Below are 13900 nucleotides of genomic sequence, written 5' to 3'. Positions count from 1 at the left end.
ATGCCTTTATTTTCCTTTAAATGTTGTTTCTAGTCCAGCTCCTGTGCTATATTTGAATGTGTGATATTCCTTTCTTTCCTTCTTCTGTGGTGTCCCCGTTTCAGGCAGGTGGCCAAGAAACACACTTAATGCATAAAGGTGACATTGTTAGGTGCTCCTGGACATCCCAGCGCGGTATCACACACCTGGATCACACCTGTGGGTCCAACTATTTGATTATCACATGTTAATGTTCTAGATAGGCTCACCGGTTGCAAAACATATTATGCAAATTAGTGGATTGTTTGGCTCAAAGATGCCAAAAAGAGGCTCTTTGTCACAATAACGGGAGGTTTACATGAACACACAGAGGGAGGCGGGATAGAGGGATATAGAGAGACTGGGAGGGAGCTAGAGAGAAAGAGTTGAAAGGAGCATAGAAAAAGAGATGTCACAGAGTTGAGAGTGCAGAGTGGCTTTGGGCTGTACTGTCCCGAGAGAGGGAGAGAGAGCGCGTTAGACGGCTGTCCTGTGTGTGACTGAAGAGAACATGACGTGTTTCAGCATCACCAGTGCTCTACTGTGGAGGGGTCCTCTGGGTCTGGGGACCTCCACACTCACCACACCTAAGAGGTACCTCTCCCTTACTGTACTTTCTCCTTCTCTCCCCCTTCCTCTCTGTGTGTCTCTCTGATGGGGTCCTGAATGATGAGTGACAGAATGCTTATTTTTCCATAGTTGTCATTAACTCTGAAAGGGGGGAAGGATCAGGTTTTGAAGTGTTTGTCCTATACCTAGGATATATAAGAAAGCTCAGGAAATATATATATATTTTTTCCTTACATATTTAACTCCATATTTTTTGGGGCACACAACTACCTCCATACTTCTATGTGTTTTGTACTGGTTCCATTCAGAGGAGTTCCATGACACTGGTGGGGGTCGTAGAGCAAACAGACAACCCCATCGTGTTCATGCGAGTCTCCCCTTCTCACAAAAACAGTTTGGCCTACAAACTATTATGGGAAGACCGATTTTCGGGACGTCTCATGGTCTGACAAACACTGCTGTAGCTCGGACACCTTCCCGCAGATGTGGAAGGCAGACATAGGCAGATTCGGTGGATTGAGACGCAGACCACCCAAAACAACTGATATCTCCAGCTTAAACTGATGGATTTTGATGGGGATGTTTGTATTATGTTACTTAGATTGACGCAAGGGTGTGTTAATAGACTCTTAAGGTTTGAAGACTTGCTTGTGATATCACAAGTTAATAATTTGTTGTACTGCATAATTTAGCTGGTATAGAAATGTAGACATTTCATGGTAAATATTTTCAATTCAATTAACTGTCCAGTGTTTTTCAGATTTCTATGAAATATGACATGTAATGAATTACAATATGAGTTAAATAGTTTTAATTGTAATTAAGTATGTTAAACAGCTTGTCTGTGTAGGAATGTAGGAAACACCAACTCACGAAGTTTTACTGGTACCACAACCTGACTAATCGCCTCCCCTAGAAAACAACTACCATGAGACACCCACTTTCTCATCAGGACATCATCCTGGAGAAAATAACCATGGGAGACATCTCCCAACTGTTCCACAGGCACAATTTGGTCACGCAACTCGTCTAATGTGGAGTCAGTCCGTTGCGCATTGATTAGATCTGAGCGGGTAACAGATAACGGAATAACAGGGAAAACAGTGGCATACTTCTTCTCATTAGTCGGCACAGTGACCAGTTCGCCACGGCTCATAGAACGCGTCACTGCACACGCACTGAACACCTCTGGGAAGCTCTGTACACTCTCATCAGGAATCTCAACAACTGACGGCTTTGTGGAAACCACTAGAGATGGAAACGCGACAGGCCACACACGCTCACCTGCCAAGTTATTCCCAAGAATAACGTCGATACCCTCAATAGGCAACGAAGGACGCACCCCCACAACAACCTCACCTTTTACCAGCCCACAATCCAACATCATTTTATGTAATGGAACTGAAAGAGTGTTCAGACCTATTCCCCTAATTAGAACACTATTCCCCGAATCAGTCTCAGCTGAAAAGGGTAACACAGACTCCAACACAAACGATTCGGAGGCACCTGTGTCTCTCAAGATCTTTACTGGCACTAATTCCTTACTTCCTAACATAGACACAAAACCTTCCGTAATGAAAGGTAAATAGTCTGGATCAATATGTACTTTCACATGCTCCTGGACCTGAGGCAATGAGTCATGAATGAACTGATGTAGAACAGGCGCAGCTAACGCGGTAGGCTTAGATTTAGCGTAAGCACCCTTTGATCTGAGAAGTGGACATTCGTTTTTCCAATGACCTGAACCTTGACAGTAGTGACACCCTTGCCCAAAGTCAGCTTTATCACGGGAGTCAGGCTCAACCCTAGTTGAATTAAACTCTGCCCGTGAACCAAAGTATTTCGGTGAGCGAAGGTCAAATCTATTCGAACGCCCCCACTCATTCCGCATACGGGGCTCTGCATAGACTCTTTTGTGAGTTAACATATACTCATCCGCCAAAACCGCTGCTTCAACGACATTCTTTACTTTTCGTTCGTTAATATACGTGGCAATGCGATCAGGGATTGTGTCCTTAAATTGCTCTAACATAATCAGATCACACAGCCCTTGGAAAGTCACAACTGCAGAGGCAGAACACCAGCGATTAAACTGTACAGATAATTGTCGCGCAAACTCCACATGAGTCTGTTGATCATCCCTTTTTAAAGTTCTAAATCGTTGGCGGTAAGCCTCAGGGACCAATTCATAAATCTGCAACACAGCCATTTTAACCTTATCATAACAGGTACTGTCGTGTACACTAAGAGCTGAATATGCTTCCTGCGCTTTACCAGTCAGCACACACTGCAACAACAAAAAGAATGTCTCAGGGTCCTTTTCATTAAACTGAGGCAATAACCGTAAGTTCCCAACAATATCAAATGTGTCCGGGGCACGACCAAAAGAGGAACGACCCCTAGGTAACTCTTGGTCACCTTCCCAGAACAAACTCTCCCCTGAAATCTTTCCTTCCCTAATCAACTCTATCCGTTCTTGTTGCAACTTGATTTTAGCCATCTCCATATCTTGTTTAAATGCTAATTCCTTTTCATACTTTACACGATCATGATTTAGCTTGTCACGATCATGCTGCCGATCATGCTCTAGCTGTAACAGAAGCAGTTCTTTCTGCTGTTCAAAAAGAAGACTACTAGGACTAACCGATGGAATGGCCATTGTAACGTTACGGGGAGATGACTCCTCAGCAGAGGCTGGCCCAGTGGTAACTTCAAGAACACCACTCTCCATCAGATTGGCCTTCAATATCAACCTAATAGAATTCTTTAAACGTTTATCACTAATTTCAACCTTGTAGTATTCGGCGATTTTCAACAGCTGTTCTTTAGTACCTAATTCTAACAATTCCTCTGATGGAAAGCGAATGAACTCATCTACAAAAGACGCCATAGTTACAAAAAAAAATTCTCACTCTTCCCCTCTGCTGAGCACACCAGACCACAACTCAAGAAATGACAATCACCCTGAGCACCACAGAAGAGAGAGGAGATAAGGAGCTTCCCCAAAACCTACTATAACTCAACCCTAGTCTTCGTGCGGATTTGCGGTGGGTATTTACGCACTGTAGCCCGCTGGCAAGGTAATAAACCCCCCAGCACGCTGGCAGATTCCACCAAGCCACGGATGTGCCCCCGAGACAACTGCTCAGTCCACAGACACCACACAAAAATAACAAACATTAACCATGCCCAACATATTCCAAAAATGAAACACGTCACTAAGCCTATCAGGGGTAAAAGGCTATAGCTCCGGGTAGTAAATTCCACTACCCTACCAAATCTCCCACTGAGGTACACAGCCGATTACTCACCTCCTCAGACCGATGTCCCAACAGAAAGTAGAACAAGAGTTTCCAGGCTGGGCAGGGCCTGGAAACTAACCATTATACTCTCTCTCCAACGCAGCACACAAACCAAACAACAAAGGCAACCAATACTAGGCCTATCAAACTCAAACCAAATATATAAACCAAACACGTACCTCCACGTTCTCCCAAACCAATACGTTCAATGATCCCGGACGAGCCCCCACTTGTCACGAACCGGCTCAAAGCCCGTAACAAAAGGGAGACACGTGGAGATAAGAAGTAACAAAATATATATTTATTAAATAAAGAAACTATGTATAATATACAATGGTGTGTGTAATCAGTAATCAGTAGTGTAAGTGAATGTTTTGCATGGATGAATGTGATAATGCAAGGTGTTGAAAGATGCTAAAACAAACAACCAAAAAGCCCAACCAAACGCAACAAAATCTAACAAAGTGTCTGTATGGAGAGAGTCTCCTTGATGAATGGGGAAGTTGTGATTTTATCCTGGGAGAGTGGGCCCAGGTGTTTCCCATGTAGCTGACGACCCTCCCAACTCCGCCCACCGGCATCCTAATAAGGAAACAAGAGCAAAGAGAGAGAAACCGGTAGACAGAGTGGGAGGGTCGTCACATGGGCGTACCCCAACAACGGAATGGTGTGGGCGTACCCCAACAACAGAATGGTGTGGGCGTACCCCAACAACAGAATGGTGTGGGCGTACCCCAACAACAGAATGGTGTGGGCGTACCCCAACAACAGAATGGTGTGGGCGTACCCCAACAACGGAATGGTGTGGGCGTACTGTATACCGGTCATTCAAAATATTCATGCAAGTAGACGGCTGATTGGCCAGCTCATCATCCTCAGGAAATGGCAAGCATTTTTTTAAACCGTGTGTTTGAGTTACAAGTTTGAGATGGGGCTTTTCAAGTTTTTTTCTCTCCAATTTACGCTTTGGCCACTTACGAGTATAGGATTCAACTAAATGATTTGGGTATGAGTCAACAGACTACGAACTTTTTTTAAAAGTGAGAATTTCACTGGACAGTTACTTGCCTTACTACCTTCCTCTTTGGTTTCTTTGGGATTCAGTCAAACCACCACCACCACCACGTAGAATGTAGTTATTTCCCTTTGTGTACTTATTACCATGTTAACAGTAATACCAGCTGTTAATTCCTAATTCAACATTCGGCAGAGGGAATGGCTGCAGTGGGGTTCTACAGGGCATCTAACTTAATTCCCCCAGGGAGAACCATGGTACTAGAGTCCCACTAAGCGTCTGAACCTGTACTATAGTGCAGGATTTAATATTGCCATCGCCAGCCTCACCTGCTACTATACCAGCCCTCAGGGTTTAAGGGAATCAACCATTCCTGGCTGGCGAACAGCTACATGTCAACATGCTAACTTCACCAGAGTATTTAAACATTCCTAAAGCAGGATTGATTGATTCCAGCCATTGGTTTATAATGGCTTATGGCCCCGTAACACAACATCAAACAAAGGTTTTTAAAAACTTGTCAGTTCTGTCTGTGTTCGTCTCTCTCTCTGCCCCAAGGAGTCCATGAAGAGCTTCTGTCTTTACATTTGTCAGTCTCAGAGTTCACAATGGCAGAGTTTTTATTTGTTTAATAAAATAATTCAGCCACTTGATCAGCCGCCGTGTGCTGGAATGGAACGGACTCCTGGCTCAACTCCGTCTCTCTGTCTCTCCGTCTCTCCCTCTACTAGTCCCCTTCAGGCCATGTTGGAAAACAACAGACAGTTTCCCAGCACTAACTGCTCCTGTCAGGGAGGGATGTGTGTTTATTTTCTCTTTTGTACTTTCACTATTTGCATCATTACAACACTGAATATATATATATATATATATATATATATATATATATATATATATATATATATATATATATATATATATATATATATATATATATATATATATATATATATATATATATATATATAATATGACATTTGAAATGTCTTTATTCTTTTGGAACTTCTGTGAGTGTAATGTTAATTTTTATTGTTCACTTTTGTTTATTTACTTCACTTGCTTTGGCAATGTTAACATATGTTTCCCAGGCCAATAAAGCCCTTCAATTGAATTGAGAGGGAGAACAACAGATGACATTGGCATTGCAGATGCCCCGGGGTGAGATGTTGGGTTGGCGTGTTACAACATGTTGTGTAACTGAAGCTTTTGTCTGCTGTTTAGTGTGTCGTGGGAAGTGTATGGTTTCAGAGGTGTCGGAGCTCAAGACTCAGTGCTAATCTTATCTGGGCTCTTATCCTGCCTCCCTCCTTTCTTAGATGTAATCACTGATCTGAACTTGACTGGATTGGCGAAGGCAATGTATTGGAACTTGCTTTCACCTGTCTCCGAGTTTCCATTCCATTTGAACTAGACTGTAACAGCCTGAGAAAAGTATTTTGCTGATGCACTTTTGATAAGTGCAAACTGTTTACGTGCAATACAGTTTTCCAGTCCCACTTAAATGAAATAGTTTTTTCATAGGAGTCTCACATATAGGACTGTGGTGAGGCTCATAAAGTCAGCAAAAAAATACATGTCTTTTTCAGGACCCTGTCTTTCAAAGATAATCTGTAAAATCCAAATAGATCTTAATTGTAAAGGGTTTAAACACTGTTTCCCATGCTTGCTCAATGAAATATAAACAATTAATGAACATGCACCTGTGGAACGGTCGTTAAGACACTAACAGCTCACAGACGGTAGGCAATTAAGGTCCCAGTTATGAAAACTTAGGACACTAAAGAGGCCTTTCTACTGACTCTGAAAAACACCAAAAGAAAGATGCCCAGGGTCCCTGCTCATCTGTGTGAACGTGCTGCAAGGAGGCATGAGAACTGCAGATGTGGCCAGGGCAATAAATTGCAATGTCCGTACTGTGAGATGCCTTGGACAATGTTACAGGGAGACAGGACGGACAGCTGATCGTCCTCGCAGTGGCAGACCACGTGTAACAACACCTGCACAGGATCGGTACATCCGAACATCACATCTGCGGGACAGGTACAGGATGGCAACAACAACTGCCTGAGTTACACCAGGAATGCACAATCCCTCCATCAGTGCTCAGACTGTCCGCAATAGCCTGAGAGAGGCTGGACTGAGGGCTTGTAGGCCTGTTGTAAGGCAGGTTCTCACCAGACATCACCGGCAACAATGTCGCCTATGGGCACAAACCCACCGTCACTGGACCAAACAAGACTGGCAAAAAGTGCTCTTCACTGACAAGTTGCAGTTTTGTGTCACCAGGGGTGATGGTCGGATTTGCGTTTATCGTCGAAGGAAAGAGCGTTACACCGAGGCTTGTACTCTGGAGCAGGATCGATTTGGAGGTGGGGGGTCCGTCATGGTCTGGGGCGGTGTGTCACAGCATCATCGGACTGAGCTTGTTGTCATTGCAGGCAATCGCAACGCTGTACGTTACATGGAAGACATCCTCCTCCCTCACGTGGTACCCTTACTGCAGGCTTATTCTGACATGACCCCCCCCCCCCCATCCCCATCCCCAGCATGACAATACCACCAGCCATACTGCTCGCTCTGTACGTGATTTTCTGCAAGACAGGAATGTCAGTGTTCTGCCATGGCCAGCGACGAGCCCGGATCTCAATCCCATTGAGCTAGGGCCATTCCCCCCCAGAAAAGTCCGGGAACTTGCAGGTGCCTTGGTGGAAGAGTGGGGTAACATCTCACCACAAGAACTGGCAAATCTGGTGCAGTCCATGAGGAGGAGATGCACTGCAGTACTTAATGCAGCTGGTTGCCAAACCAGATACTGACTGTTACTTTTGATTTTGAACCCCCCTTTGTTCAGGGACACATTCAATTTCTGTTAGTCACATGTCTGTGGAACTTGTTCAGTTTTTGTCTCAGTTGTTGAATCTTATTATGTTCATACAAATATTTACACATGTTAAGTTTGCTGACAATAAACACAGTTGACAGTGAGGGGATGCTTCTTTTTCTGCTGAGTTTACATCTACACTACATGACCAAAAGTATATGGACACCTGCTCGTTAAACATCTCATTCCAAAATCATGGGCATTAATATGGAGTTGGTCCCCCTTTGCTGTCATAACAGCTTCCACTCTTCTGGGAAGGCCCACTAGATGGTGGGACATTGCTGCGGGGACTTGCTTCCATTTAGCCACAAGCATTAGCGAGGTCGGGCACCTATGTTGGATGATTAGGCCTGGCTCGAAGTCGGCGTTCCAATTCATCCCAAAGGTGTTCGTTGGGGTTGAGGTCAGGGCTCTGTGAAGGCCAGTCAAGTTCTTCCACAACGATCTCAACAAACCATTTCTGTTTGGACCTCGCTTTGTGCACGGGGGCATTGTCATGCTGCAACACGAAAGGGCCTTCCCCAAACTGTTGCCACAAAGTTGGAAGCACAGAATCGTCTAGAATTTCATTGTATGCTGCAGCATTAAGATTTCCCATTACTGGAACTAACCATGAAAAACAGCCCCAGACAATTATTCCTCCTCCACCAAACTTTACAGTTGGCATTATGCATTCGGGCAGGTAGCCTTCTCCTGGCATCCGCCAAACCCAAATTCATCAGTCGGACTGCCAGATGGTGAAGCGTGATTCATCAAGCCAGAGAACGCTTTTACACTGCTTCAGAGTCCAATGGCAACGAGCTTTACACCACTCCAGCCGACACTAGGCATTGCGCATGGTGATCTTAGGCTTGTGTGCGGCTGCTCAGCCATGGGAACCCATTTCATGAAGCTCCCGACAAACAGTTCTTGTGCTGACGTTGGTTCCAGAGGCAGTTTGGAACTCGATAGTGAGTGTTGCAACTGAAGAAAGATGCACTTCAGCACTCAGTGGTCCCGTTCTGTGAGTTTGTCTTACCAATTCGCGGCTGAGCCGTTGTTGCTCCTAGGCGTTTCCACTTCACAATAACAGCACATACAGTTGACCGGAGCAGCTCTAGCAGGGCAGAAATGTGACGAACTGAATTGTTGGTAAGGTGGCATCCTTACGGTACCACGTTGAACGTGACTGAACTCTTCAGTATTGTAGTAGAACGGCCTATGTTTGTCTATGGAGATTTCATGGCTGTGTGCCCGATTTTATACACCTGTCAGCAATGGGTGTGGCTGAAATTGCCGAATCCACTAATTTGAAGTGGTGTCCAGATACTTTTGTTTATACATTGTATCTGTGGTCAGGTCTATGGTACGGCAGGCAGTCCTAAAGGTATGCTGTGTTATGACGGCTGTGGTCAGCTCAACTGCTGTGTCCTATAATAATAATTTGAATGTGTGTTACAGTTTTGATCTGCATGGTTGATCTGCAAGAGAAGCATGTTAAACCAGCCCAGAGTCCTAGGTAGTCTATTAGGCCACAATCAGACACTACTCTCTAATCCGATTGCATACTCAGCCTATTGCATATTTACTTGCTTCAAGATGTCCAAGCAAGCTAAGGTAAATGAATTAAATGACTATTGCCCTGTGGCACACCTCTGTCATCATGAAGTGCTTTGAGAGGCTGGTCAAGGACCATATCACCTCCACCTTGCCAGACACACTAGGCCAATTACAATTTGCAACCGCTGTTGCACTGCACATCGTCCTATCCCACCAGGACAACAGGAATACCTATGTGAGAATGCTGTTCGTCAACTACAGCTCTGCTTTCAGCACCATAGTGCCCAGCAAGCTTGTCACTAAGCTCAGGGCCCTGGGTATGAATCCCATCCTGTGCAACTGGGTCTTTGACTTCCTCATGGGACGACCCCAGGTGGGTGTATGGGTAGGAAACAACACCTCTGCCACACTGATCCTCAACATGTGAGGCCCCCCAGGGATGTGTGCTCAGCCCCCTCCAGTACTCTCTGTTTGCATTTCCTGTACTCCCATGACTGCATGGCTACACACAACTCCAACTCAATCATCAAGTTTGCTGACGACTGCTTACAGGGAGGAGGTTAGAGCACTGGAGGAGTGGTGCCAGGAAAATAACCTCTCCCTTAATGTAGAAAAACAACAAAGGAGCTGATTGTGGACAACCGGAGACCGAGGAGGGAGGACCTGAAATGGTCCCACCACACCGACACCGTGGGGAAGAAGGCGCATAAGCACCTCTACAACCTCAGGCGGCTAAAGAAATTCGGCATGGCCAGGCCACTAAGACCCTGACAAACTTCTATAGATGCACCATTGAGAAGATTCTGTCTGGCTGCATCACCGCCTCGTACGGCAACTGCACCACCCTAAACTGAATGGCTCTCCAGAGGGTGGTGCGGTCACCAGGAGCATGCTGCTTTCCCTCCAGGACACTTCCAGCACTCTGTGTCAAAGGAAGGCCAACAGATCATCAAGGACTTCTGTCACCCGAGTCACGACGGTCTGTTCACTCTGTGACCATCTAGCAGAAAGATACAGTACAGGCGCATTAAAGCTGGGACCAAAAGACTGGAAAAACAGCTTTTATCTCGAGGCTGTTGAACAGCCATCTCTAAGTGAGAGTATCTACTGCTGTACATATCATTCTTAGTATATATTTTGGTGTGTATATACACAGATTGCATTTGGACTACTGATAGAGTTATTTGTGTGGTTAACTGTATTCTTCCTGACATTCCTGAGTTATTTGTTTTATATTGGATTATTATTATTATTTGTGTACTTGTTTTGACATTTTTACTTCATTGTTAAGAGGTAGTAACATGTGCATTTTGCTGCACCCGCTATAACATCTGCTAAACTGTGTAAGTGTTGATGTTCAACTTATTCAAATCACACTTTACAATTCACAAATCCGCATGCACACAAGTTCCGCATGGATGCAGTTTGTTATAAACATGGAAGGTGTACATTTAACTAGATTTGTGTGGAGAGCACTGATAAGCTGTGGAGGGCTGAGGTGAGGCGAGCCCAAGCATTGTCTGAGCTGTGACGCTACGGCATTGCTTAACTCTAAGATTAGATGTGTCGGACCCCAACCTCAGAAAACACACACACCTTAATGCATACCTGGCTGTCACCAGGTCTGTGACTCAGATTCTGGGCATGCCTTTGTGTTGGACACACAGGCAGAGCGGTGAGACACTCTCTCTCGCGCACACACACACACACACACACACACACACACACACACACACACACACACACACACACACATGGGTGTCAGTCTAAAGCCACATGTGTCAGCTCTATAAGCCAACCACTTTGGAACGCTGATGAGAATGCTGTTAGGAAGACCAGGAATAACTTCCTGTGTTCCACAGCAGGATGCTGAATGCCACCAACACCCCCACAGGGAAACCTCATCCCTCCTTAAACATAGGAACAGTCAAATGAACAGTGTTTGAGGTGAAGAAGAAAAGCTTGAGGTGTGTAGAGGAAAGGGATTTGAGTGGATTCTGAAGGTTTTTGCATGTTTGCCCATCGTCTATAGCCTAGCGGTTAAGAGTGTTTGCCCATCGTCTATAGCCTAGCGGTTAGGAGTGTTTGCCCATCCTCTATAGCCTAGCGGTTAGGAGTGTTTGCCCATCCTCTATAGCCTAGCGGTTAATAGTGTTTGCCCATCCTCTATAGCCTAGCGGTTAAGAGTGTTTGCCCATCCTCTATAGCCTAGCGGTTAATAGTGTTTGCCCATCCTCTATAGCCTAGCGGTTAAGAGTGTTTGCCCATCCTCTATAGCCTAGCGGTTAGGAGTGTTTGCCCATCCTCTATAGCCTAGCGGTTAATAGTGTTTGCCCATCCTCTATAGCCTAGCGGTTAAGAGTGTTTGCCCATCCTCTATAGCCTAGCGGTTAGGAGTGTTTGCCCATTCTCTATAGCCTAGCGGTTAAGAGTGTTTGCCCATCCTCTATAGCCTAGCGGTTAAGAGTGTTTGCCCATCCTCTATAGCCTAGCGGTTAAGAGTGTTTGCCCATCCTCTATAGCCTAGCGGTTAGGAGTGTTTGCCCATCCTCTATAGCCTAGCGGTTAATAGTGTTTGGCCAGTAACCGAAAGGTCGCTGGTTCGAATCTCAGTCAGTAAGGTGGAAAAATCTGTCATTCTGCCCAGTAACCCCCAACAGCAACTGCTCCCATGATATCCATTAAGGCACCCCCCTGATTCAGAGGGGTTGGGTTAAATACGGAAGACACAGCTCATCTCCACCCCCTCCTATACACACCCTGGGACTGGTAATCTTGAGAACCCTGCCCCCCTCTTCCATATTATTTTAAAGGTTCTGGTGAATGGATTGGTTCATATCTCACTCACTCACTATAGCACTCACACACAGGTTTAGAGCCTTGGCCTCTGGAAGGCAGGTGGCTTTGTTAGAGACAGAATATGAAAGGGGGAACGCGGGGAGGAACTCTAATCACTGCGCTCGGCAGAATGGTGGCGCTCTGCATTTTCCCCGGTTCCCGGAGTCGGTCGGCACATTCCGCTGGCATTGTTATCTGCACTGTTTCCTGCGGCCCGCGGCTGTTGTCCGTCTTTTGCCCATTGTCCCGGCTTCCTTTGTTCCCTCCGTCTAACAATGGCTTTTTTCTCTCCCTTTATTTATATCTATGTGCACTTTTCGCCCTGTGTGTTCTGTTTGTTTTGTTCTCCTGTCTGGCTTTTCTTTCCTCCTGCAGCGGAGGTGGGAACAAACACAGCTCAAGTCTGTTCTCCTGTCTGGCTTTTCTTTCCTCCTGCAGCGGAGATGGGAACAAACACAGCTCAAGTCTGTTCTCCTGTCTGGCTTTTCTTTCCTCCTGCAGCGGAGGTGGGAACAAACACAGCTCAAGTCTGTTCTCCTGTCTGGCTTTTCTTTCCTCCTGCAGCGGAGATGGGAACAAACACAGCTCAAGTCTGTTCTCCTGTCTGGCTTTTCTTTCCTCCTGCAGCGGAGGTGGGAACAAACACAGCTCAAGTCTGTTCTCCTGTCTGGCTTTTCTTTCCTCCTGCAGCGGAGGTGGGAACAAACACAGCTCAAGTCTGTTCTCCTGTCTGGCTTTTCTTTCCTCCTGCAGCGGAGGTGGGAACAAACACAGCTCAAGTCTGTTCTCCTGTCTGGCGTGCTTTTCTTTCCTCCTGCAGCGGAGGTGGGAACAAACACAGCTCAAGTCTGAGAGTTCATTAAGGTTCAGCCTCTCTTAACCTGTCCTTCACTCCATCTCTCCCTTTCTGTCTTTCTCTCGCCATCTCTCGGTCTCTTTCTGTTCGTGTATGTTTGATGTGCAGAGTCTTCGCCTTGTCATGATGATTAACTTTCCCTGAGACCTACAATGTCTCCCAGACTAGAAGTTAGGTTTTCAAGGTACAGTTGACGTGTGTTTGTGTGTGCCATATTCACAGTATGTCCTTTGTTCCATACGCAAAGCAGGGGTTTCTACACACGCACACACACCCAAAGCACAGAGAGACAGAGATGGTCACACCTGGAAAGCTTATGGTCACATTACAGAGAAAGGTGGTCGTGGTGTGTGTGTGTGTGATGCGCGGGGTGACTCATAACCCGTCTGCCCTGTGGTTATATCCGCGGAGCGGACGGGTTTAGGGTAATTACATATTGTGGGGAAAAAGCTGCTAAAGGAGAAAAGGGATGACCAGAAAAGTTATGCTTGGGAAATATTTGGTGAAATGGTGAAAGAGGATGATGGCAGTGCCGGCTTTGTTATGTGTAAAGATTGTGAGGCTTCATGGTATGTCAAGGGAATTGTAGCCTACTGTTTTAGATGGGTTGAATGGAAACGGAAATCTGGAGATTGACTGACCAGAATAACTTACTGTTTTATGGCAAACTCCAAAGTCCTCTGATTTGAATACTAGTCCTGTGTGAACCCGACTTCCCTGTGTTTGGAGAGAAATGTCTGAATTTGACAGGTGTTGCTCGCGATTTGGAAAAAAACGAATCCCGTCTGAATCGGTAATAAATACATAACCAGCGTTATCTAGTAATAATATAGCCGTAATAATAACCCCTGCAGAATGAAGCATTTCTTTCAGTAAAATGG

General features: G+C 45.6%; 1 protein-coding gene across 4 annotated transcripts in view; it reads left to right on the top strand.

Moving 5' to 3' along the window:
• Positions 1–13900, top strand: part of LOC129849370 (transcription factor SOX-13-like) — a 70744-nt gene that overhangs the window by 30852 nt on the left and 25992 nt on the right. The window contains exon 1 of one of the 4 annotated variants that reach the window (XM_055916268.1): positions 227–612. The exons of 1 other annotated variant lie outside the window; for it this stretch is intronic. In XM_055916268.1, coding sequence (XP_055772243.1) covers positions 530–612 — 83 coding nt within the window. In that variant the 5' untranslated portion in view covers positions 227–529. Of the gene's footprint in view, positions 1–226; positions 613–11282; positions 13204–13900 lie in introns of those variants that run through there. 2 more of the 4 variants (XM_055916267.1, XM_055916269.1) reach the window with 2 other exon arrangements.

This window comes from Salvelinus fontinalis, chromosome 3 (assembly GCF_029448725.1).
Source record: "Salvelinus fontinalis isolate EN_2023a chromosome 3, ASM2944872v1, whole genome shotgun sequence".
NCBI lineage: Eukaryota > Metazoa > Chordata > Actinopteri > Salmoniformes > Salmonidae > Salvelinus > Salvelinus fontinalis.
The sequence above is the reverse complement of the archived record's forward strand: the minus strand, read 5'-3'. Positions and strand labels throughout refer to the sequence as shown.